The sequence below is a fragment of the Rattus norvegicus genome, chromosome 17, assembly GCF_021556685.1.
Source record: "Rattus norvegicus strain SHRSP/BbbUtx chromosome 17, alternate assembly SHRSP_T2T, whole genome shotgun sequence".
In the NCBI taxonomy this organism is placed as follows: domain Eukaryota; kingdom Metazoa; phylum Chordata; class Mammalia; order Rodentia; family Muridae; genus Rattus; species Rattus norvegicus.
Genome location: NC_141550.1, coordinates 3,443,992 through 3,469,433, shown reverse-complemented (window position 1 = coordinate 3,469,433; position 25,442 = coordinate 3,443,992). Strand labels below are relative to the sequence as shown.

The 25,442-nt window shown below is 38.2% G+C and overlaps 1 protein-coding gene and 1 non-coding gene across 2 annotated transcripts; one reads left to right on the top strand and one right to left on the bottom strand.

The window, feature by feature from the left end:
* Nucleotides 1-2,435: 2,435 nt before the first annotated feature.
* On the bottom strand, nt 2,436-10,075 carry Cts8l1 (cathepsin 8-like 1). The gene is given in 8 exon segments (XM_087591637.1): nt 2,436-2,535; nt 3,491-3,608; nt 5,029-5,191; nt 5,626-5,850; nt 9,306-9,400; nt 9,403-9,451; nt 9,544-9,666; nt 9,950-10,075. Coding segments are annotated over 8 exon segments (999 nt in total).
* Nucleotides 10,076-24,791: 14,716 nt separating this feature from the next.
* Nucleotides 24,792-24,898, top strand: LOC120098046 (U6 spliceosomal RNA). The gene has a single exon (XR_015642082.1). It is a non-coding gene; the product is annotated as a U6 spliceosomal RNA (small nuclear RNA).
* Nucleotides 24,899-25,442: the final 544 nt, after the last annotated feature.

Below are 25,442 nucleotides of genomic sequence, written 5' to 3'. Positions count from 1 at the left end.
CTCTGGTCCCTGGAGGCGTGCCTTCAAAGTGTGAGAGAGACACAGCCACTTGCTTTCCCACCCTTTTGCTCCTTGGCCCAGAGGTGAGTAACTTTAGTCTGCCACATTCTTCCACCATGCTTTGGTGTTTTACTATGAGCTCAAAATCAGTGAGATAAAATGGAGCCAAAATAGAACTTTTCTTTTTATAATTTGATTATTTCAAGTATCTACTATAGTAATAGTAATGTGGCTATAATAGATGGTTTAATAACAAGGGCTTTTCTATCTTATTTCTTGTCCAAAATTGATTAATAAAATTTTACCTTGATATTTTACTAAGTATTATATTGCAATAGACATATCCACATTCAGGGACATCCATCTGAACTTTACCTAATATTTAACCTTATCCCTGTAGGTGGTTATACTTTAATTCTCTAAGTCTAGCCATCCTTTGATTTTTAACTTTATTCACAGCTTAATGTCCTACATGATTTTACTCCTGGCCATTTCTGAATTCCAGCCTTTGTGGTTTGAATGAAAATGAGACTTACGGCCTCATATGTTTGAATACTTGGTTCCCAGATGGTGAAAGTGGGAAGGGTTAGTGGAACTGGATAGCTTTCTTGGAGGAAGTGTGTCTCTGTCTTGTCCTTGTGTATTGAAATGTGTTTTTTCTCTCTACCATCACAGACTCCAGACCTCTGAAATTACAGTAAATTAAATGCTTTCTTTAAAAAAAAAAGAAGTGACTGTATTAATTACCTGTAGCTTAATTCCTAAGGGTGGGACCTCTCAGGATGTTCCCCATTCCCAATTTGCAAATCCATTTATGTTGTCATTGTACATATAATACAGTTTCATTACAGACTTCATAATATTTCATGCAATTTTTAAAAACATGCTTCCATATTCTCAGGAGCTCTGCCTATACTCCAAGCTAGGCTCTGAGATCTGCCAATGCTGGTCCCACTCAGATCCACCAAAGCCAGGTTGACTCATTTTCTCAGGAGCTGTGATCCCTTCCAGGACCCCTCAGGACTGGCTTTGCCACACTTTCAAAAAGTGCCCTGACTGTCCTCTTTCTCCTTCTGGCCACCATAGCCCCAGGTATGTAAAGCACTAGACAGTTTTATTATTCAAAAACTAGTCAAATAACTAACGGGTTGTGTGAAGAATTTCCTGCCCTAATCTTATCAACTAGGTCCCTCTGTCCTCCTTGGTCTCAGCTCCGGTAGAATCTACAAACTCTAGGTGCCCCAAGACCCAAAAGACTACAGGTTCCTCTTTGTTCCAAAGGTTGGTCTGAATCCTCTTTCTCTGTGTCCAACCTTTCCTCCTGGGACCCAGAAGCCCCCTCATTTTCTCTTCATTCAGTAAATGGCTTCTGCCTCATTATTGACAGAATCAAGAACCAATTAGGGAATCAACATCTCCCTCTACATCTCACCCTTTTTGTCCACAAATCAAAAATTAAAAACAAACTCTGCTCCCAGATATTAATAGAACAAAACATAACCATCAAATGAATTACACTGTATGAAGTACAAATGGCTTCCAGTCCATCAATTTGTCAATTTAGATAAAGTACTATACCATATTTCTTAACTGAAAGAATTATGATTCCATCACTGAATAATGTTTAGAATTTTGGCCTGTAACATCACTTGAAAAACATGTCATCTACTGTATAAACTCTCAATACCTGGAAAATCATAATACACTGGCTCATATTCAGTCTAACCCTTCTTCCACAATGTTTCCTGAGCCTTAAATGCAGGAGTTGTAAACACTGAATGAACTGGAATGAGCACTCACATTGGCAAATCCTTAATCAACTACCCAATACAAAGTGATCAGTCCTGAACTCATGTGCACAGAAAAAAAATAGTCAGCATTAAAAAGGTTTTATTATATATCCATGCGTACATATATATATATATATATATATATATATATATATATATAATATGTATACATAGTGATAACCAAAAAAAAAGAAACAACCAATTGGAGAGAAAATGAGGGTATGTATATGAGGAGTTAGAGGGAGGAGATTTGGGAGGAGATGAAGAAGAAAATAAAGGGGATAATGTAATTACATTTTAACTAAAACATGCATGAAATAAAATGAACTACATTAAACTAAAAAGTTATTACTCTGAAAACAAAAGGAAGATAGTCACTACACTTGAACTTGAATGTTTTTAAGGTATTATTTTGTACAATAGTTAAACAAAAACAAAATTGAATTATTATGGGAATCAAAATCAAATCATTGAAGTGCTTAACTTCACAGTTGACATCATGGTTTACTGGAGTAATTAACATCACATCATGATCTATAGCAACTCATGTGCTCTCTCTATGCAGAAGCTAGGCATGTTAAAGAGAAGTATCTCTACTCTACAGGCTCTTTCCGCTCCAATCTTTTCTTGTTACCATCAGAGAGCTTACACTCTGGGATAAAAAGCACATGTAGCAATTCCACAGTGTTTGTTCCAGCCTCTGGCAAGCTTCATGTAGCCATTCATGCCCCATCCTACACCATGACTGAAAAGAACCATGTTTCCCATTTAGTAGAAAGAACACAGGACAGTGCATTCATTACAATAACTCCATGTGCCAACACTAATTCTGAAACCTACTTAACACAAAATCAGAAAATGGAGAACACCAACCTCTGAGAACCAAAACTTATCTGACATAGGACTGTGAAAATCACAGTAGTGAAAAATCTGGATTATTTTTTCTACCCACAGATGGCAGAGAACCAACATTATGCTAACTTTTAGAAAATCAAACACTGAAGGAAAACAGTGAGTAAATCTGAACAACTCACAACCATTAGTGGTGGCCCAGCCATAGTGTTCAAAGGGTCAAGTCAAGTACTGGTCACAAAAGAGAAAGGAAAGTATTTCAATTCCAGGATAACACTTAAAACTAGAATGAGGACTGGACTTGGATCTGTGCCTAAGAACAAGAGCTTTTTCCACAGACCAATTGCTTCTTTCCCAGCACCCAAGTCAATTAGCTACCAGCCTCCACCACATAAATTTCCAGACAATCTGATAATCCTCCTCAGACGTCCATGACCAACTCCTTACATGTAGAAGGAAAAGTCACAGAAACACCCTCACATGAAAATAATAATTTTTAAAAGTCAGGTTATCTTTGCAGCTTGCCTGAAATTCCATAAAGTGAAGATACACCTGGATAATCTAGCTAAGCAACTACATCAGATAGTAACCTATAGGATCAGTGAAATATCCTACCTCCATGTTAGACAGCTAAGGAAAACAACTGCTCTCAACACTGAAAATGCAAACATACACATTCACAGGCACAGATACACAAATAGGTGTACTGCACACTTACAATTGTTCACCAAGAAAAAGGTGGTTGTTTAATGTATGTTTGATAACATTTATGGGGACTCTTATCTTCATTCTGACTCTAAGCAAAAAACTCATTCAGAAACTTAAATATAAATATTTGCAGTTTCTACCTGTTCTTTATCAGCCAGTATTTCCTTCCATCTGACTCTCTTCCTTCATAGCCATAGCCAACTAACAGAACAGCATGGTTCACAGTTTTATTCCTACATTTTGGCTCATAATAAATACCTGGAAAATAAAATCAAAGTTGTGAGAAGTACCAGGGATATAATAATGACCATGGCCAATTAAAATAAGTAAGGCATTTCTGATTGGACAAAAAATACATCCAGTAAAAAAAGAAAGGCCATCCAGAGAGCACCTCAACAAGAAATCCATCCCATCTGCAGACACCAAATGCTGACTCTATTGCTGATGAGAAGTGCTTGCTGACAGGAGCTTAGCATGGTTGTTTCCTAAGGCATTCTATCAGTACCTAATTAATAGGGATGCAGATACTCACAAACAAACATTGGACTGAGGACTGGGATCCTAATGGAAGACCTAGGAAAAGGATTGAAGGAACTAAAGGTGTTTGCAACCCCATAGGAAGAACAAGGCCAACTAAAGTAACCACCTCAGAGCTCCCAAAGACTAAACCAGCAACCAAAGAGTATATGTGGAGAGATCGTGCCTAAAACTATATATGTAGAAGAAGATGGCCTTTTCTGACATCAGGAGGGGAGACCCCTGTCCTCTGGAAGCTTGATGCCCCAGGGTAGGGGATGCTAGAGCAATGAGGTGGGAGTGAATGAGTGGGTGGAGAAGCAACCTCATAGAGGCAAGGCAGAGCAGGGGAGAAAAAGGATGGGATGGAGGCATGTGTAGGGGTAACCAGGAAGTGGGTTATCATTTGAAATATAAACAAATAAAAGGATTAATAAAAAAATAGAACCCATTGTTGACAGGAATCCTGACACAGGTTTTCATCCAAATGCAAACAGATACAACAAACAAAACTTTGTTAATAAACATTTGCCTACATACATACAAATCATTTTCCCCTTGCAGTTTTACTAAGAGAACCCCATTTCAACATAACTCAATATGAAATTACTTAATTCATTGTACTATTTAGAATTTAGCTCTAATAAGACAAACTTTCCATAACTTACGATATACCAAGTGGAGGAAATGTGACTAATTTAAGCATAATAATAATTTTATACTAAGAAGTACTCGAGCATATGGATGATATGTGTCCCAGTTCATTTCACTCTCTGGGATGATTTAGGGATTTTCAGCTGTAAAGTGCTCACAGGCATGGGCACATGCTATTACTGGCTATATACTAGCTATGTGCATCAAATATTGTACACAGAAATGTGGCCCCACAACCTTCCAGGGTTTATACAAGCATTCTTAATTATATCAAGAAGAGTTGTTCTCAAACTTCTGAATGATCTTTTAATAGAATACTTCATGTTTAATGACTCTTAATCATGAAATTATTTTCATTACTTCATTACTAATTTTTCTACCATTATGAATTATAATGTAAATCTATAACGTGTAGAATATCTGATGTGCAACCACTTTGAAAGTGTCATTTAACTCCCAATGGGGTTATGACCTACAGGTTGGGAACCACTGAAGAACCCATGCTTACCTCCACTATAAAATGTGAAAGATTCATGTGAAGCATCAATTCCAACAGAAATGGGCCCTATAGTTGCTACAGCATTCATTAAAGCTTCCTCAGTGCTTGAGATAATTGAAAAACCTTTGATCCTAGCAGCAGAACGTTCAGGAAGGTACCGACAGTGTCCTTCCTATAAAAGGTAAAAAGGAAGAGATTCAGTTATTTCCATCCACTTGTGTGGAAGCATGAGTCAAAATCACAACACTGCATTTTGTAGCTGAAAATCCCCAAGTCTTGGCTGTTATAGAACATCTCAGGAAAAGAAATGAACTGAGAGATATGAAACAAATATTAGACTTCATATGTTCAATGACACCCCATAAGTTTTTCTGTCCATAAGAAATTTTCACAGGAAGAAATATCAATTGTATGTGGAATGGTTTCCATATTCTGTGTTTTCCCAGAAGCAGGAAAAGCTACATAAGGATGTGCGCAGACTGATAATCAGAACTTGATAGTGTACACTGTCTACCTTCCAATGTCAGTTCTGAGGACTGGATTATTTCTACAATGGTCTTTTGCCCTAGATGGCTGAAATGACAGTAGTATAGAAAATGCACTTACCCTTCCTTCATAAGGATAGGTTGACTCAGCCTCCAGACCTCCATTATTCCACACATACTTGAAAGTATAAAATGTGTGGCCTGAAATACAGCCACGATTTCCTTCAGGTCTAGAACAGTCCACTAGGTTTTGTGCACTCAGTGAGACCAGTCTGCCTGTTTTCCGGAACATCTGTCCCTCTATGGCACCAGCCACAGAAAAAGCCCAACAAGAATTACATCTGCCCTAAGTAGAGAAAAGACTGTCATACACAAACAAGTATCAATCCCAAATCAGACAACTGAATACTGTTCCAAAGAATAAACTATTAGGAGGTTATTGGTGCCAAAGGAGCAAGTTTCATTCTTCTTGGGAACCTGTCTGCTGCACACTTGCTTGTACCCCAATGAATGGCTACATACACATGCACATATCCATGAACATATGGGAAGGATATAATGTTGTCTGGTTGCTATTACCAGCAATAAATAAAACAGAACCTGGAGAGGGATTGGATGGAGGGCACTAGGTAGAGAGAGGTAGATAATGGTGGATGGCATGATCTATACATGTTGCACAAACAGATAAAACATTCAAATGTTCTTAAAATGTTATTAAAAGCAAATTGTAGATTTTATGAATAAAGTAGTAATGAGCATAGTTGAACAATTATCTTTGTGAGATATTGGAGCATCTTTTGTGTTTATGCCCCAAAATAGTATAGTTTAGTCTTGAGGTAGAAATATTATGTTTTTTAATAAAATGCCAATTGATTTGCAAAGTAGCTGTAAAAGTGTGTACTCCCACCAGCAATGAATAAGTGTTCCCCTTGCTCCACATCCTACACAGCATATGCCATCACTTTGAGTTTTATTGGATATTTTTTATTTACATGTCAATGTTATCCCCTTTCTCCCACCCAACAACACGTGCCTTCCTGCCTCCCTACCCTGAGAGTCCCTACAGTGGGGGTCTAGACTTGGCAAAACCAAGGGCTTCTCCTTCCTTTGGTCCCAACAAGGCCATCTTCTGCTTCATATGAAGATAGAGTCATGCATCTGTTCATGTGGACTCTTTGAACTGTGGTCTAGTCCCTGGTAACTCCGGTTAATTGGTATTGTTCTTATAGGGGTGCCAGCACCTTAAGCTCCTTCAATCTTTTCTCTAACTCCTCCAATGGGAACCCCATTCTCAGTCCAATGTTTGGCTCTGAACATTCTCCTCTGTATTTGTCATGCTCTAGCAGAGGCTCTCAGGAGACACCTATACCAGGCTCCTGCCAGCATGGACTTCTTGGCATCAGCAATGGTGTCTGGATTTGGTGGCGATATGTATATGGGCTGGATCTCAAAGTTGGGCGGGCTCTGAGTGACCATACCTTCAGTCTCTCTTACAAACTTTGTCTCCAAATCTCCTCCTATGAATATTTTTCTTTCCCCTTCTAAGAAGGACTGAAGCATCTGCACTCTGATTGTCCTTCTTCTTGAGCTTCATGTGATCTGTGGATTGTATCTTGGGTAATCTGAGCTTTGGGGCTAATATCATTGTCAGCGAGTACATACTATGTGTGTTTCTTTGTGATTGAGTTACCTCACTCAGGATATTTTCTAGTTTGATCCATTTGCCTATGATTTTAATTAAGTCATTGTTTTTAATAGCTGAGTAGTAATCCACTGTGTAGATGTACCACATTTTCTGTGTCTATTCCTCTGTTGAAGGGCGTCTGGATCTGGATTCTTTCCAGCTTCTGGCTATTGTAAATAAGGCTTCTATTGACATAGTGGAGCATGTGTAGTTTTTATATGTTGGAACAACTTTTGGGCATACACTCAGGAATGGTATGACTGGGTCCTCAAGTAGTACTATTTCCCATTTTCTGAGGAACCTCCAGACTGATTTCCATAAGTTGTAACATCTTGCAATCCCACCAAAATGGAGGAGTGGTCCACATTCTCTAAATCATTGCCAGCACCTGTTGTCACCTGAGTTTTTTATCTTAGCCATTCTGACCAGTGTGAGGCGGAATGTCAGGGTTTTTTTTTTGATTTGATGACTAATGATCTTGAACATTTCTTTGGGTACTTCTTAGCCATTTGATATTCCTCAGCTGAGAATTCTTTATTTAGCTCTGTATCCCATTTTTTAACTAAGATTATTTGATTCTCTGGTCTAACTTCTTGAGTTCTTTGTATATATTGGATATTATCTTTCTATCAGGTGTAGAATTAGTAAAGCTCTTTTCCCAATCTGTTAGTTTTCATTTTGTCCTAATGAAAGTAGATGCTGGCCAGGATGTGGAGAAATAGAAAGACCCCTCCATTGTTGGTGGGATTACCTGATAGTAAAATCACTATGGAAATCAGTCTGGAGGTTCCTCAGAAATTTAGACATAGTACTACCTCATGACACAGCTATACCGCTCCCAGGAATACACACCCCAAAAGATACTCCAACATATAAACAAGGACACTTGCTCCGCTATGTTAGTAGCAGCCTTATGTATGATAGGCAGAAGCTGGAAAGAACCTAGATACTCTTCAACCAAAGAATGTATACAAAATATGGTACATTTACACAATGGAGTGCTACTCAGCAATTCAAAACAATGACTACATGAAAATTTTAGGCAAATAGATAGAACTAGAAAATATCATCCTGAGTGAAGTACCAAGTCAGAAAACAGTACAGATGGTATGCACTCACTGATAAGTGTATATATGCACAAAAGCTTGACATACCTAAGAAAAAAATCACAGATCATATGAAGCTCAAGAAGAAGGAAGACCAAAATGGGGATGCTTCATTCCTTCTTAGAAGGGAGGACAAAATACTCATGGAAGGAAATACAGAGACAAGGAGTGAAGCAGGGACTGAAGAAAAGGTCATCCAGAGACTATCCCATATGCAGCCACCAAACCTAATCACTATTGCTGATTCCAAGACATACTTGCTGACAAGAGCCAGATATGGGTGTCACCTGAGAGCCTCTGCCAGAGTCCGACTGATACAAATGAGGATCCATGCAACTAATCATTGGACTAAACAAGGGTAAGCCACTGGAGGAGTTAGTGAAAAAAAACTGAACGAGCTGAAGGGGTTGGCAACACCATAGGAAGAACAACAGTATCAACAACCCAGACCACATCAGAGCTCTCAGGGATTAAACCACCCACCAATGAGTACACATGGAGGTACCCAGGACTCCAGCCATATATGTAGCAGAGGGTGGCACTGTCCAGCATCAATAGGAGGGGAATCCCTTTGTCCTGTGAAGACTTGTTTCCCCAATATAGAGGAATGCCAGGGCATTGAATTGGGACTGGGTGGGTGGGATTGGGAGCATCCTCATAGACGCAGGGTGAATGGGAAGGGAGGGGGGGGAAAGGGAATAACATTTGAATTATAAATATATAAAATATCGAAGTAAAATACAAAAGCTTTTAAAGAATGTAGCATAATGCTTTGTATAGGGACTTTTAATAAAACTTTGTGGATGTTGAACTAGATTTCAATATGCTTATATTAATAAAGATACAAAGGGAAATTTGACATTTCAAAAGTCTTATACTTATAAAATATATGTAAATATACCTATTTACATATATAATTTAATATATTATTTTTCCTTTTGTTAAAAAAAGGCATTTCAATGCCATTTTACCCCAGTGACTCAAAAAGATAGTGATGTGGTATTCTTATACCTGATTCTTCACAGAAGTCACATAACCTCTTCTTCTCCAGTCCACAAATTTCGGGAGATAACCACCAGTATGTGACTGGATACTTTTTTCTTCCTAAAACGCAGGACTGGAATATCAATCATCATTTTCCTGAATTCCTCACCAGTCTTCAAGAAAAGGAACAAGAATCAGTAAAAAGCAAAAGATTACACATAAAAAAATGAAATAAAATATGTGATGCAGTCTGTATTAAACTTACCATGTCACCAAAGGCATTGACCTTCATGGTGAAGTTATTCTTTCCCTGGTCATATTCAATATTATGTTGTTTTACCACTTTCATGTTTTCTTCCCATACTGCTCTCCTTTGTCCTTCTTCTTCCTAGAAATAAACATAATGCATGACATGTCTTTCTAATTAAACCTGTACACAAGCTAACCAAGGTAAGTCACTGCCTCAGGTCACGAGACAAATCTCAGGACACTGCAGAAAAAAAGCGACACTTCACATACTTAAGAACAGAAATTCTCACCAGCCTGTATACCTAGTGCATGGCTTTGAAGAATTCCTTAATAAAATATGGTCACTATGTCCTCTGTTTCACCATAAATCCCAACAAGGAATTCTCTTTAGGGTCTGACCGAATAGTGCTCGTATTACTAACCAGGCTGTAGTTTTTGTCATATTTTATCTTCCACTCCTGCCATTCAGAATCCAAACTGGGATCAGATGATTGAGTATCTCTGGCTACTGCCAAGCACAGGATGGTCAGCAGGACAAAAGGACTCATGCCTCAAGCACCTAGGCAGTGAAGAAGGGAAATAAAGACGGCCAACTGCAGCTCTTCCAAAATGCCTGTCACTCTTTTCTAAGAAATAAAGACATATGCATTGGACAAAATTATTTGAAGTACTCTTTTCAAATATCTACCAACAGATTTCAAAAATGGATAAATATTTACTTGTAGTTAAATCTACAAGTGGATGGTATTTAGGGGTGCCACCAAAATGCACCCCATGTGTCCCAAATTCTAGGAATAGAAACATCTTGTGTATTGAAAACTTACATTATCAGAAAAATATCCATGAACCTCAAAATCGAAATGTTAGACAGTCATTGATACAGGACATGGATTTGTATGAACTTCTGTGGTATCCGATTCTAAGCACAAGGTGACCCTTGGAGCTGTGGCCAAATGACTTTCAAATCCCTACCTAATAATCGATATGTGGACTTGTCTTGAAAACTACCATCTCAAATGAAAATATTGTAAGCTGTTGCCCTTTGAAAATATGGAAAAGATCAGTAATATTCCCTTGCTTCTGTCTTTATAGCTACACACCATAATCAGTACTTCTGTGATAAATGCATCATACACCAAAGCCACTGGATAACAGTGTATGTGGGATACAAAAGAGAGCCACACACAGGATTAAAATCATGACTTAATGTGCCTCTTAATACAACTCTCACTATAAGGCCTAATGATAGCTATGTCATCTGCTAATCCTTTTGCCCATGTCAATGAAGAATTGTAGTTTACCTTGCAGCAATGTGCAAGGGGATAGTAATGATACCTGAAGCACAAGGGACAGCTATTGCTTGTTGCAAAAAACTCAGATTTTTTACTTTAAGGGAACAAAGTTTGAGTTAACCATGCAGGATCTTTTAACCTCCTTAGTTTTTCTACTTTCTTTCACCTCCATAGGGTAAAACTATACATATTGAAAAGATAGTCTCATTTCTGGGGTTTATACCAGATTCTCACAGTTTTCTTATCTAATGTCAATTCCTGTTCTGCTTGAGAAGAGGAAGGACCTTACCAGGAAGACTTCTAAGGACTTTATCCACTTCTTAAACTCAGATCTTCAGATGTGGCTGAGATCCCAGGTCTGGCTCTGCTACATTTCATTTGAGGTATAAATACAGTTTCAGGCCAGGAAGTCAGTTTTACCCTTTTACTGATTTGCTATGCTGGTGACTGGATTAGGTCTCCAGGCTCTGAAATACATAAGATCTGATCACTCCTGTCCTGAAGGGCTGGGTGTATGAAACCTAAATAGGTGTTGTAGAGCCAAACCTGTGGATCTTAACAGAGAAAGGCAGAGAACCAGCCTATCCTCCTTGCATCACACGATGCTTGATACTTTTCACTCCTGACTGAGTTTTTGTAATAAAACACCATGAAAGAAGAATCGTAAGAAGAAAGGATTTGTTCCACTTAGGCTTCCACCTACCATTCATCACCAAAGGAAGTCAGGACAGGAACTCAAAAAGGGCAGACACCTGGAGGCAAAAGATGATGCAGAGCCCATGAAGGAGTTCTGACTATTAGTTTGCTCATCACGACTTATTCAGCTTACTTTCTAGTAAAGCCTAGTACAGCCTAGAAAGTGCTATCTACAGCCAAGGCCTAAGATACAAAATGAATGCCATGGCATTCTGGATCTCATGACACACTCAGGTGGTTTCTAAACTTGAGATTGCATCAGACGCTCATCAGCAACTATGACTTGAAGCTTGCATTGGTTTATATGTTTCTTCTTACTTAGTGTGCATAGGGCTTTAGGTACTTGCCACAGTACGTGCAGTTATGTACAAGTAACTCTATTGATGGGTTGCTACTTTTGCTAGGAAACTCTGGACTGAATAAAAATAATCCTCTACTCTTTCCCCCAAAACTCAGTCTCTGCAATTTTGTGTTCTCTGTGTAGAACTTTGTCTGTGTCTGTGGGTTGAGTGTTGTTACCATAGACTTGTTGAAAAAAAGAGTCCATTGTAGTTGTATTAAAAGGCATGACTCTTTACAGATAAATGAGTATCTAATAACTATTGTCAAAATCTCCTTTACACAATTTGTGTAGATTGATATTACATGGAAGCACCATATTTTGTTTGTTCATTGACTATTGCATATTTTTCTTCCTCAGATATAGGATGTATGTATTATACATGTCAACCTTAAAGCCTATAACAATATTGAAAAACTGAACTTAACCAAGAAATGTCTGAAAGTAGGAAAACATTGACGGCTATTTATGTAAGACTGAGTAATGCAATATCAAAGTTTTAATTAAGTTTTCAGATTAAGTCTTTCAAATAACCACTTTTTCGCTGTTTTTTAGTGGCACCTGTGTTGCTTCATTCTGAACACTAATTCTTCTAGTAATGTACATGTCTTTGAGTCACCCCACGTACAACATCAATCCTGGTAACTCAGGTAATAACAATCATTATTGCTATTTGATCACCCATCATATCTGAAGAGATATATTATCCTCCACTCCATACCAGGTGAAGTCTTTTCATCCTCCACAGTCTACAGCAAGGATCCTGAACTAGGCAGAGTCCTGCTCATGTAAGCTGACTGTGTTTCACTTAAATATATTTTATGTCTACAGAGTCCCATTCTACTCCTCAGCAAAATTTTTTTACATGACTGTATAGTCTGCTTAGTGTCTCTTCTTCAGGCAGGACCCCATTCATCATGCATTCTTATAGGCATACCCATGACCCTTACTGAAGGTATGTTATAATAAGCATCACAAATCAATGTTCTTATATACCTACATCTTCTATTTACAAACACTGTACTAGGTGAGTAGTCAGCTTAATCATAAAATTTGGATGCTCTTAAAAAGAGACTGAGAGTATCGACCCTAATTATAACCCTAAGAATCATACCATACCTCTCTTGATGTTATTAGGTTCTCAGGATTGTTTATCAACCGAATACCTGGACAGGGCAAAGGAATGAGGATGTGTGATCTAAAGCTTAACTCTCTAAGTCCTGTCTGTAACATGACATACATTGACATGACTGCCAAGCATTGCAATACTACCTGATAGCACCCCTGAATCTACACCAGAGTACAGTTATATCCTTCATGTTTAAAGTTGGTCTTGTAAAGCAGCCTATAAGTTCCATAAGGATTCATTAGTGTGACATCATGGTACTAGCAATGTCATCATTAGGAATTGGAAATGGAAACACATTTTTAAATCTAACACACACCTCCTGAGTCAGACTTCCAGGAAAATGCAACCAACCATGAAAATTTCTCAATGTCCCAGGGTGGTTCTGACCTCCTTTAAAATCTGGGAAAATCTGTTGTAAAGTTGTTTTCATAATGACAGGAGGTGAATGTATAAACTGTTTAGAACAATGTTGATAATTAGAATTTACCTTGGATCCCATATAAAAAATAAACAACATGGCAGAAGCTATTTCTTGTAGCTCTTTAATTTCCATGACTGCCCAGTCCCATTCCAGACACATGTAGGCCACTTACTTGCTGCTTCAATTTCTGTGACCCCCATAGGAGCCTGACTCAACTGATCTAATAGGCTCTGTTCTATTTGTGTCCTTTATCACCTCTGGGTCCTTCAAAATTTCCTTCCTTTCTTCTGTGGGATTCCCCAGGCTCTGATGATAGGAACCAATGGAGACCTCCAATTTAGTGTCTCTCTCTCTCTCTCTCTCTCTCTCTCTCTCTCTCTCTCTCTCTCTCTCTCTCTCTCTCTCTCCATAATATCTGGCTTTGTGTCTCTGCACCTGCTTCCATCTGCTACCAGAGTAAGTATTTTTTTGAAGACTTGATATGGCACTGATCTATCAGTGTAGCAGAATACCATTAGGAATCATGACAGTAATTATCTTGGTGAATTATGTTTGCTTTTACTCTTCATCTTGGGAGTATCCAGCCTCTGCTTTCTGGCCATCCAAGGAGAGTCAAGCATGAGATACTGCTCACGGAGTGGACCCCAAGTTCAGTCAAATATTGGTTGGCCACTCTAATAAACTCTGCACCACCATTGCCAGAGGGTATTTTGCATACAGGACAGAAATTTCGTAAGAGGTTTTGTGCCTGCATAGTTGTCTAACTCTCTCTTTTGCTAGGCAATGGAGGACCTCCTTACATCTAAGAGACTAGGCAGGCATCAACTTGACCTCTATATTTTCAAAGAGTTGTGTGGAAGCTATCCTTATCAATGGAGCTCTGCTGCCAGTTTCTGGAGAGCAACTACCTGTCCCACCATCAGCCTGGGATGTTTGGCAATCTTCTTGGACTACCCTCAGTTAACAACTCAATGCAGTTCAATCCAGTTTTTGCACTGAAATCCTGATCTGGCTGCAAAAGACGTCCAATTCGAATCCATGTCCTCCAGTACTGGAATCCTCAGTTGGGTTACTATCAGAGATTACTGGAATGTTCCACTACCCTACATTCTCACATTTTCCCCAAATGCTGGGCAATTCCAGCTGCCCTCCCAAACTCTCTCCTTTCTGTCCTCGCTCCTTTCACCCCACTACTTAATCCCTTACTACTCCTGTCTCAACTTGCCCTGGTCCACCAGCAAAGACATGTCTATTTCCCTTACATAGGGAGATCTGTGCATCTCCACTAGAGTATTCCTCTTTACCTAACCTCTCTGAACCTATGAATTATAGCTTACCATTTACATAACAACTAATATCTGCTTATAAGCAAATACATAGATGTTCCTATTTCTGTGTCTGAGTTACTTCACTCAGAATGACTTTTTTCTAATGGGGCCCACTTGCCTGCTCATTTCATGATGTTGTTTTTGTAAATAGTTTAGTAATAATCCTTTGTAAAAATTTACCGCATTTTCTGTATCAATTCTTCAGCTGAGAAACGTTTAAGTTGTTTACAATATCTAGTTATTATAAATAAAGCCGCAATGATCACAGCTGAGCAGGTGCCCCTATGTTAGAAAGGAGCATTCTTTGGGTATATGCCTAAAATTGGTATAGCTGGATCTTGAAGTAGATTAATTACCAGTTTTTTGAGGAACCAATAGGTTGATTTTCATTGTGGCTGTATGAGTTTGCACTCCTACCACTAATGAAAGAATTTTCATCTTCCTCTGCATTTTTGCCAGCATGAGCAAATAACATGTTATTTTTCTTAGCCTTTCTGACAGGTATGAGATAGAATCTCAAACTTGCTTTGATTTACATTTCTTTTTTTTTCAGTTACTACTGTACTTTATTGTGTTCAACCAAATCACCATGTTACAAAAATAGCAAGCTGCCATAATAAAAAATAAGACTCCTCTATCCAGCACCAGATAGCATCATTTTACTTTCAAGCCTAGAAATTGCACACTTGTATATAAACCAACTGAAGATGAGGATTGAGAGTTCATCTTGGTGGATTTTTCCTTTGATGAATATGAAGTGTCCTTCCTTATCTTTTTTGATGACTTTTAATTGAAAATTGATTTTATTTGATATTAGAATGGCTACTCCAGCTTGCTTCTTCTGACCATTTGCTTGGAAAGTTGTTTTCCAGCCTTTCACTCTGAGGTAGTGACTGTCTTTGTCTCTGAGGTGTGTTTCCTGTAGGCAGCAGAATGCAGGGTCCTCATTGCGTATCCAGTTTGTTAATCTATGTCTTTTTATTGGGGAGTTGAGGCCATTGATGTTGAGAGATATTAAGGAATAGTGATTATTGCTTCCTGTTATATTCATATTTGGGTGTAGGTTATGTTTGTGTGCTTTTCTTCTCTTTGTTTTGTTGCCAAGACGATTAGTTTCTTGCTTCTTCTAGGGTATAGCTTGCCTCCTTATGTTGGGCTTTACCCTTTATTATCCTTTGTAGTGCTGGATTTGTAGAAAGATATTCTGTAAATTTGGTTTTGTCATGGAATATCTTGGTTTCTCCATCTATGTTGATTGAGAGTTTTGCAGGATACAGTAACCTGGGCTGGCATTTGTGTTGTCTTAGGGTCTGTATGACATCAGTCCAGGATCTTCTGGCCTTCATAGTTTCTGGGGAAAAGTCTGGTGTGATTCTGATAGGTCTGCCTTTATATGTTACTTGACCTTTTTCCCTTACTGCTTTTAATATTCTTTCTTTATTTTGTGCGTTTGGTGTTTTGACAATTATGTGACGGGAGGTGTTTCTTTTCTGGTCCAATCTATTTGGAGTTCTGTAGGCTTCTTGTATGCCTATGGGTATCTCTTTTTTTAGGTTAGGGAAGTTTTCTTCTATGATTTTGTTGAAGATATTTACTGGTCCTTTGAGCTGGGAGTCTTCACTCTCTTCTATACCTATTATCCTTAGGTTTGATCGTCTCATTGAGTCCTGGATTTCCTGTATGTTTTGGACCAGTAGCTTTTTCCGCTTTACATTATCTTTGACAGTTGAGTCAATGATTTCTATGGAATCTTCTGCTCCCAAGATTCTCTCTTCCATCTCTTGTATTCTGTTGGTGAAGCTTGTATCTACAGCTCCTTGTCTTTTCTTTTGATTTTCTATGTCCATGGTTGTTTCCATGTGTTCTTTCTTGATTGCTTCTATTTCCATTTTTAATTCCTTCAACTGTTTGACTGTGTTTTCCTGGAATTCTTTCAGGGATTTTTGTGTCTCCTCTCTATGGGTTTCTACTTGTTTATTTATGTTTTCCTGGAATTCTTTCAGGCATTTTTGCGATTCCTCTCTGTAGGCTTCTACTTGTTCTCTAAGGGAGTTCTCCACGTCTTTCTTGAAGTCCTCCAGCATCGTGATCAAATACGATTTTGAAACTAGATCTTGCTTTTCTGGTGTGTTTGGATATTCCATGTTTATGTTGGTGGGAGAATTGGGCTCCGATGATGCCATGTAGTCTTGGTTTCTGTTGCTTGGGTTCCTGCGCTTGCCTCTCGCCATCAGATTATCTCTAGTGTTACTTTGTTCTGCTATTTCTGACAGTGGCTAGACTGTCCTATAAGCCTGTGTGTCAGGAGTGCTGTAGACCTGTTTTCCTGTTTTCTTTCAGCCAGTTATGGGGACAGAGTGTTCTGCTTTCAGGCGTGTAGTTTTTCCTCTCTACAGGTCTTCAGCTGTTCCTGTGGGCCTGTGTCTTGAGTTCACCAGGCAGGTTTCTTGCAGGGGAAAGTTGGTCCTACCTGTGGTTCCAAGGCTCAAGTTTGCTCGTGGGGTACTGCCTAAGTCCTCTCCGCGGTGGCAGCAACTGGGAAGATCTGCGCCGCTCTTTCCGGGAGCCTCCGTGCACCAGGGTTCCAGATGGTGTTTGGTGTTTTCCTCTGGCGTCTGGACGTGTGCAGAGTGCAGTCTCTTCTGGTTTCCCAGGCGTGTCTGCCTCTCTGAAGGTTCTGCTCTCCCTCCCACTGGATTTGGGTGCAGAGAACTGTTTATCCGGTCTGTTTCCTTCAGGTTCCGGCGGTGTCTCAGGCGCAGGGGTCCTGCCGCTCCTGGGCCCTCCCCTACGGGAACCCAGAGGCCTTATACAGTTGCCTCTTGGGCCAGGGATGTGGGCAGGGGTGGGCAGTGTTGGTGGTCTCTTCTGCTCTGCAGCCTCAGGAGTGCCCACCTGACCAGGTGGTGAGGTCTCTCTCCCACGGAGTTTTGATTTACATTTCTATTATGAGTACGGATGTTGAACATTTCTTTATGTTTTTCTCAGGCATTTGAGATATCATTGAGAATTCTGTTTATATCTGTGCTTCACATTATAATGGGATTATTTGGCTTGTTTTTTGATATCTAGTTTATTTACTTATTTATATATTTGGATTACAGCCTCAAATAATATGAAATATATATTGGTCACTCTAGCCAAACAAGTGAAAGATATGTTTGATAAAAACAAATTTCAAGTCTTTGAAGAAATAAATTAATAAAGATATAAGGAGATGGAAAGGTCTCCCATACTCATAAGTAGGAATATCATACTAAACAAGGACATCCAACCAAAAGCAATCTACATATTCAACAGAATCATCATCAAATTCCACTGCAAATTTTTACAAACCTTGATATGACAATTTTAAACTTCAAATAGAAAAACAAAACAAACAAAATCCCCTCCAGGGTAGTTAAAACAATCCTCAACAATAAAAGAACTGTTAAAAGTATTGTCAACCCTCATTTGTAGTTTAATTCAGAGTTATAGTAATAAAACCTGCATGGTGTTAGCATAAAGACAGACATTTTGACCAATGGATTCACACTGAAGACCCAAGTAAAATCTACACACCTATGGATAAGCAATATGCTGGCATGCCATGAAAAGATATCTCTTCTTCAAGTTTTATATTTACTCTTAGGCTTCTCTGTAGTATAAGATGTAAGGAAATATATTATGTTAACATTTCCACCTTAACTTCAATCAAATAAAGAAATTAAACTGTTTAAAATTAATGAGGATGTATTTTCTGGAAATTGAAATGTTTGGGAGAGTAATTTTAAGAATGTCCTAGAATTCTATTTATGTCCTTTCTATTATGCTATGTCTACATACATAAAATTAGGTAATGAAAAAATGAGGAGTCAATAAATAGAAACAATTAATATTCTATTTTTAATTTATTTTTTACACTTATAACTGTGCAACTGAAATTTAAAACTAAATAATTTTGATACTGAAATTTATATTAAGAAATCCATTTTCAATGGACGATCCATTCTTAATAATTTACATTTTAGCCAAAGGTAAACCATATCAACAACTGAAAACTCTCAAGGAGTGCTCACAAATCTTGGTTTAAGTATTGAACATTCTCAAATATCTAGAGTCTTACTGTATTGTGCTGGAGGATATTGGATTTGGGTTGATTCAGGAATTCACAAAAAAAGTCTTTCTAACAAAGACATGTTGCAGTGGAATACACCCAACAGAAAGAATTCTGCAAGCATTCTTCCCTTTTTCCTCAATTTTCCTGAAAGCTCGCCTTCCAGGGAAGTTAGGAGGAGGCAGGAAATAATAATGCAACCCTCTAAAATGTGAAATAAATTGTAAAATGTACATTCAAATCCTAGGAAATGTGAACTATGTAAGAGAGATGGTTTGTAATGTAAGCTTGATTCACCGAGGCTAGTTTAGGGAGGAGCAAGTCCAATTGCATAGTGACACATTAACAGACCTTTGACTTACATACAATCCCTGGGCACATCAATGGGACTAACTATTGGTACCAATACTTTGTGTGCAGTGATTCTCCACTGTTCCAAATAGAAAGTATAAAATGCTGAAGTGAGAAGTCATTAAGCTTAGGATTTAAAAGGCAGCATGGCTGGTGAAGGTAATGACAGTTCAGCATGGCTGGTGAAGGAAATGATAGTTTTGTGCTGGTGTTCCTTGGTGATATTCTTGACTTTCTATTAGATTAGGCTCTGTGATGAGGAATTAACATAAAACAAATGTTTTGCATTCTAAGATTAGAAACTCACAGTCGAATCAAAGGTGGGGGATAAAAAACTCCCTTGCTCCAAGCAGAATGTGTTTGAATTTCTTCCTGATACAATGATTTTTGGAACTCAGAATCTTCAAATCTATCACAGGTTTAACATCAGACTTTTAAGGGATTTCTCAAAATATACAATATTCATATTAGCATGACTTATGTTGTCTACATTAAGAAAGATACTTAAATCTAGAAGGTCATCAAATTGTAGAAATGACCTCTGAAATTATGCTCTTCTTAATTAGTTCTTTGAAAATTTCATGCAGTGTGTTTTGTAATTGAAATATTTTTCATAAATATATTCTAATCATGGTTTCCCTCCTTCATTACCATCTAGATCTACAATTCCCACCTACCCGACCCTGTCTGTCTTTTTCTTTTAGAAAACAAATAAGGATATATGGAAAACAAATCATAATTTAAAATAACAAAGCACAAAAAATATACAGATACAGGCACATATTCATACACTGATACCATAAAAACACAAAATTTGAAATTATAATATTCATGCAAATATCAATAAATTAAAAAAAACAAACAAAGCGATATGAGGCAAAGTTTCCCAAAACACCATTGGGTTTACTTTTTATTGACTACTCTGCTTCAGGGCATGAAGCTTATCATTAAGGATGGTCTATATGCCCAATAATACTATATTAAGAACTATTTTTTCCTTACAAATAGGCACATGCTAGAGAGGGCATCTAATTTAGGGATCAGACCTCATGTCTACTTTCCCCACTCAGTGCTAGAACACTCTGAAAAATTTGCAGACCCTGTGAATGCTGCCCCTGTATCAGTGAGTTCATATGTGTGCCAGTCCTGTAATGTCTGGAAGATGCTGTTCACTTCCTTTGTGTCATCCATCCCCTCTAACTCTTATAATTATTCTACTTCCTTTTCCACATAACTTCCTGAGACCTGAGGGGAGAGCTTTGATGAAGACATCCTTTTAGGGCTGAGTATTCCAAAGTCTCTCACTCTCTGTACTTTGTCAGGTCCTGGTCCTCTGTATTAGTCCCACCTCCTACAGGATTAATTTTTTTATGATGGTTGAGAGACAAACTGGCCTATGAGTATAGTAGAATATTGTTAGGAGTCATTTTAGTGATCTATTCCTTTAGGAGAAGAGTAATTTTCACCTAGGCACATGGTTGCCTACACTCATGTTCTTGGATACCTGACCAGTGTCAGGCATGAGTTCTTTCTCATAGAATGTGTCTCAAATACAATGAGGTAGTGGTTAGTAACTGCAACAATGTTTGTGCTAATATTTCACTAGTCTATTATTCAGGCAGGCCAGTATTGTAGATTGCATGGTTTATAACTGAGTTAGTGATTACTAGTCTTATCTGCTAATAGGAAGAGTATCTTCAAATACCATAAAAACTAGTCAGTATATACAAAGGCTCTAGTTAGACAACAGGCCATTTCCACCGTGTTCAGAGAGATATATAAGTGTTGTCTTCAGCAATAAAACCTTTCCATCCATTTGTGCAGAGCAACTAAAAACTTAGAAATAATTTGAGTTGTTTGTTGGTATCCTTGGGCCCCTTTTTCTAATCAATTAATTAAATGTAATATATTCCTGTCACTAGAGTTTGCATTTATTCATGAAAAATATATGGTTGTCATTGTCTCCTCCAGTATTTTATTACTCAATTTTTAGTCCAAATATATTATAGGAAGCATCTTTTCCTCTGGGCTCTCAAATACCCATTAGTGTTGCAAGCCATTCTACATAATCCATCCTTTACCCATTTCTTCCATCCCTTCCCCATTTAATTTTTCCACTATAGTCTTTCATAACAATATATTGCATCTCCTTTTTTGTGTTATTCTCTAGAATTTCACAATAAAACATATACATGTGTGACAGAAACAGAGAGAAATTCATAGAGTGTGTGAAAAAGGAAGAAAGAAGCTGTTCAGTGAAAGAATTTATTATCAATGCCTGAACACCATTTTATTTTTAGATAAATATTAAACCATTTAGCTGTTTCTGTTGCAGTTATGTTAAAAATGTTTTTCTATTCTCAAACACTAATTTCATGAATACATACCATGTTTGTCTTTATGAGCAAGGAAATCCAAATTAAGAAAGACAAACATGGTATGTACTCATTTATACGTGGTTATTAGCTGTTAAGTGAAAGATAATCAGTCTACAATTGGCAGGCACAGAGAGGGTAAATGACAAGGACAGCCGCATGGGGTGCACATGAATAACCCTGAGGAGGAGGAATAGAATTTAATTTTCCTGTGGCCAGGGGACAAAAAGGGACAGGAACTATAAGGGGTGGGAGGAAGAAATGGAGGGTGATTGAACAAGGACAGTTGACAGGAATAGGGAGCATTTGGAACGAAATGTGGAAACCTCAGCGCAGAGAAAACTTCCTGGTACCGATAAGGGTATTCAAAATGAGGAATTCTAGTAGAGAAGCATACATAGCCTGAATCAGCCATCTTTAGTAACTAAGCAAGTCTTTCATTGGTGAAACTGAGACATCAACTGAACCACAAACTCTCCTGCCTGCAAGTTGTGCTAATTGGTACACTATTGGCTCACAGCCTATGGGAATGACATGCCAATGGCTGGTCCAATGAGAGAGTTCATGACCAAACCTACCTGGATAGCCAAAAACCAGAAGCTGGATGACTCAGAGATGAAGAGTGGAAACAAACAAGACTGACCAAAAAATTATTCAATGATGTAAATGAAATGATTCCTAATTATATTTTGCTGTATGCTAAGAACAGGGTCTAGCCCAATTGTCACTAGGGAGGCTTCCTTTGGCAGCTGGGAGCTTCCTTTGAGAGCATATGCAGAGATCCAGAGGCAAAAATTATACCAAAACATAATTCTTAAATGTACCCAAGACCTACTGAACCAGAATTGTGGGAAATTGCTTTAGGATGTCTTAATTCTCTTATCCACCTAGATTAGTAAGTACTGACCTCCACTGAAGTCTCAGGAACCATGTGAATGGTGGCTGTAAAAATGTTAGGAATATCATGTATAAATATCTTACAAGACAGAGCAATTAACTGTTGTATTCTCTGTAAGTCCCATATTAAAAATAAGACATACCAGAAGAAATCATTTCTAGCAATGCTTCATGACCTTGACTACCAGGATTTACAAGGATTTCTATTCTCAGACAAAACTCAATGGCATGTATGTGCACATATGGATCTTTCAGTTTAAACATTTTAACTCTGTCTTACTTTGATCATATGAAGTCACCTGAATTGATAATTATTTGATTGTTTGTTAATTCATTCATTCATTTGTTCATTCATTTATAGAAGCAGTGTCTCACTATGAACACCAGGCTGATCTGGAACTGTTGTATAGACCAAATTTTCTAAATTACAACAATTTACCTATCTCTGTCTCCAAAGTGATGGATTAAAGACATACACCACCACACCAGTGTGCGTGTGTGTGTGTGTGTGTGTGTGTGCGTATTGTTGTTGTTGTTGTTGTTATTGTTGTTGTTGTAAAATTATAAAAATAGGTCTATCTTTTATCCCCCACTAGGTCCCGCACCACAGTGCCCCAAGATATCTCCTAAATATCTTGCCAGAGGCACACACCCCAACTCCATGGCATCCCTCACACTCTCCCAAATACAATTCTCCACATGAAAGAACACACAATACAATAACCTTTGATCCAAGATATAATTGCCCACCTAAACATATAAAGCCCTGTACACATTCATCCCTTAAGAGCATTCATAACAACCTGTACAGGTACAGCGTGGAATCTTAACGTCAGCTTCCATGTTCTCTCACGGCTGCTTCTCTGCCTTCTCCTCAATCGTCCTCTCCGTCCCAGTCTCCTCCCCCTCCTGCAAACTTTTCTACCGCCCATCCTTCCTTCTCGTCCAATGACAGGTCTTATTCTATCTTGTACCTGCCTCACCTGTGGCATCATCCCGTGGGGGGGGGTGGAGTGTTGAGTTTCATAAGAAACGTTTTCATATCAAGATGAACTTTCAGTATTCATATTTTTGTCTTTCTAAATATTATTTAATTTACCGTACATCTCATTGCAGCTTCCACTTACTCCTCCACTCCTCACTTGCTCTCCCAATTTACTCCCTTTCTACTTATAAAAGGGGAGGCCTCCAAAGATATCAACGATCTTTGGGATATCACATTGCAGTGAGTGTACAAACATCTTCCAGTATAAAAGCTAGTCTAGGTAGACCAATTAAGGAAAAGGAATCCAAAGACAAGCAATTGGTCTAGAGACATGTCCTGCTTTTGGATTTAAGACTCCTCAATTAAGGTCCAGCTGCACAAACGTTAAATAAATCTAGGCAGACGGCCTAAGTATGTCCAATGTATGTTCCCCGGTTGACAGTTCAGTCTCTATGAGGCCCTATGGGCACAGGTTAGTACATTCTGTAGTTTTTCTTGTGTTGTGATGGAACACTTTAACAAATGGAAGTGAGTTTGGGATCTATAATTAAGATTACATTGTTCCCACAAGATCATTTCTAATAATTATATCTTCCATACATACTTTGTTAGATATGAGCTATTATTCAGTTTTGGTTTTTAAGATACTTTATTTTATACTATGTACCACTTATATTTGCATACAAAAATCTCAAACCTACATCTGCATAAGTCATGTTATTTGTTCTCCTCCAAGGGTTTTTCAAAATCCCCAACTTATTTTGCTCAACTGTAGTCAGAATTTTGGAATTTTGGTCTATTTAAAAGCAAAAAAGGCTTCCAGTCTCCACCTGCACCAAAAACTAAGGCTGTCCCACAGCTCTCTATACACAAATCCTGCCCAGAGAGAGCTGGTCTCACAGATACTCTTACTCATAAGGCCCCATGTGGGACCACAACTTTTCCTCCAATAACTGTTGAGAGAGGGACCTGCCAGAACACAGGGCACGGGAACTGCAGATAAGCCTGGGAGAAGATACTTCTGTTCTTCAGCTGTCCCAAAGCCCTCTGTGCCCAAATCCAGCCTGTGAAAGCTAGTCTCTAAGGAATGCTCTCACTCCTAAGACTACAGGCTCACAGGCACATAAGAGGGTCAAACTCCAGTCAGAGACAGCAAGAGTAACTGACACCAAAGATAACCAGATGGCAAGAGGCAAGTACAAGAACCTAAGCAACAGAAATCAAGCTATGTGACATCATCAGAACACAATTCTCTCACCACAGCAAATACTAGATATCCCAAGACACCTGAAAAGCAAGATTTGTATTTAAAATCAGATCTCCTGATGAGGATAGAGGAAGAAGAACATAAATAGCGCTCACTTGAGCAGCACATGTACTAAAATAGGAACAATACAGAGAAGATTAGCATATCTGCTGCTCAAGGAAGACACACAAATTTGTAAAGCGTTCCATATTTTTACAGAATATGTTTGCATAAATCTAGCCTAAAAGAATAATAGGTAGAAAACTCCAACACAAGGAGGAAAACTACCCCATACAAAAAGCAGGAAAGTAATCTTCTTGCAACAAGCACAAAAGAAGAGAGACACACAAACATAATTCTATCTCTCACAACAAAAATAACAGGAAACAACAATCACTATTCCTTAATATCTCTTAAAATCAATGGATTCAATTACCCAATAAAAAGACATAGACTAACAGACTAGATATGGAAAGAGGACACCACATTTTGCTGCATATAGGAAACACACCTCAGTCACAAAGACAGACACTACCTCAGAGTAAATGGCTGGAAAAACAATTTTCCAAGCAAATGATCCCAAAAAAGGAGCTGGAGTCGCCATTCTAATATCGAATAAAATTGACTTTCACCAAAAAAAGTTAGTTAAAAAGATAAGGAAAGACACTTCATATTCATCAAAGGTAAAACCCACCAAGATGAAATCTCAGTCCTGAATATCTATGCTCCCAATGCAAAAACATCTATATTCATTAAAGG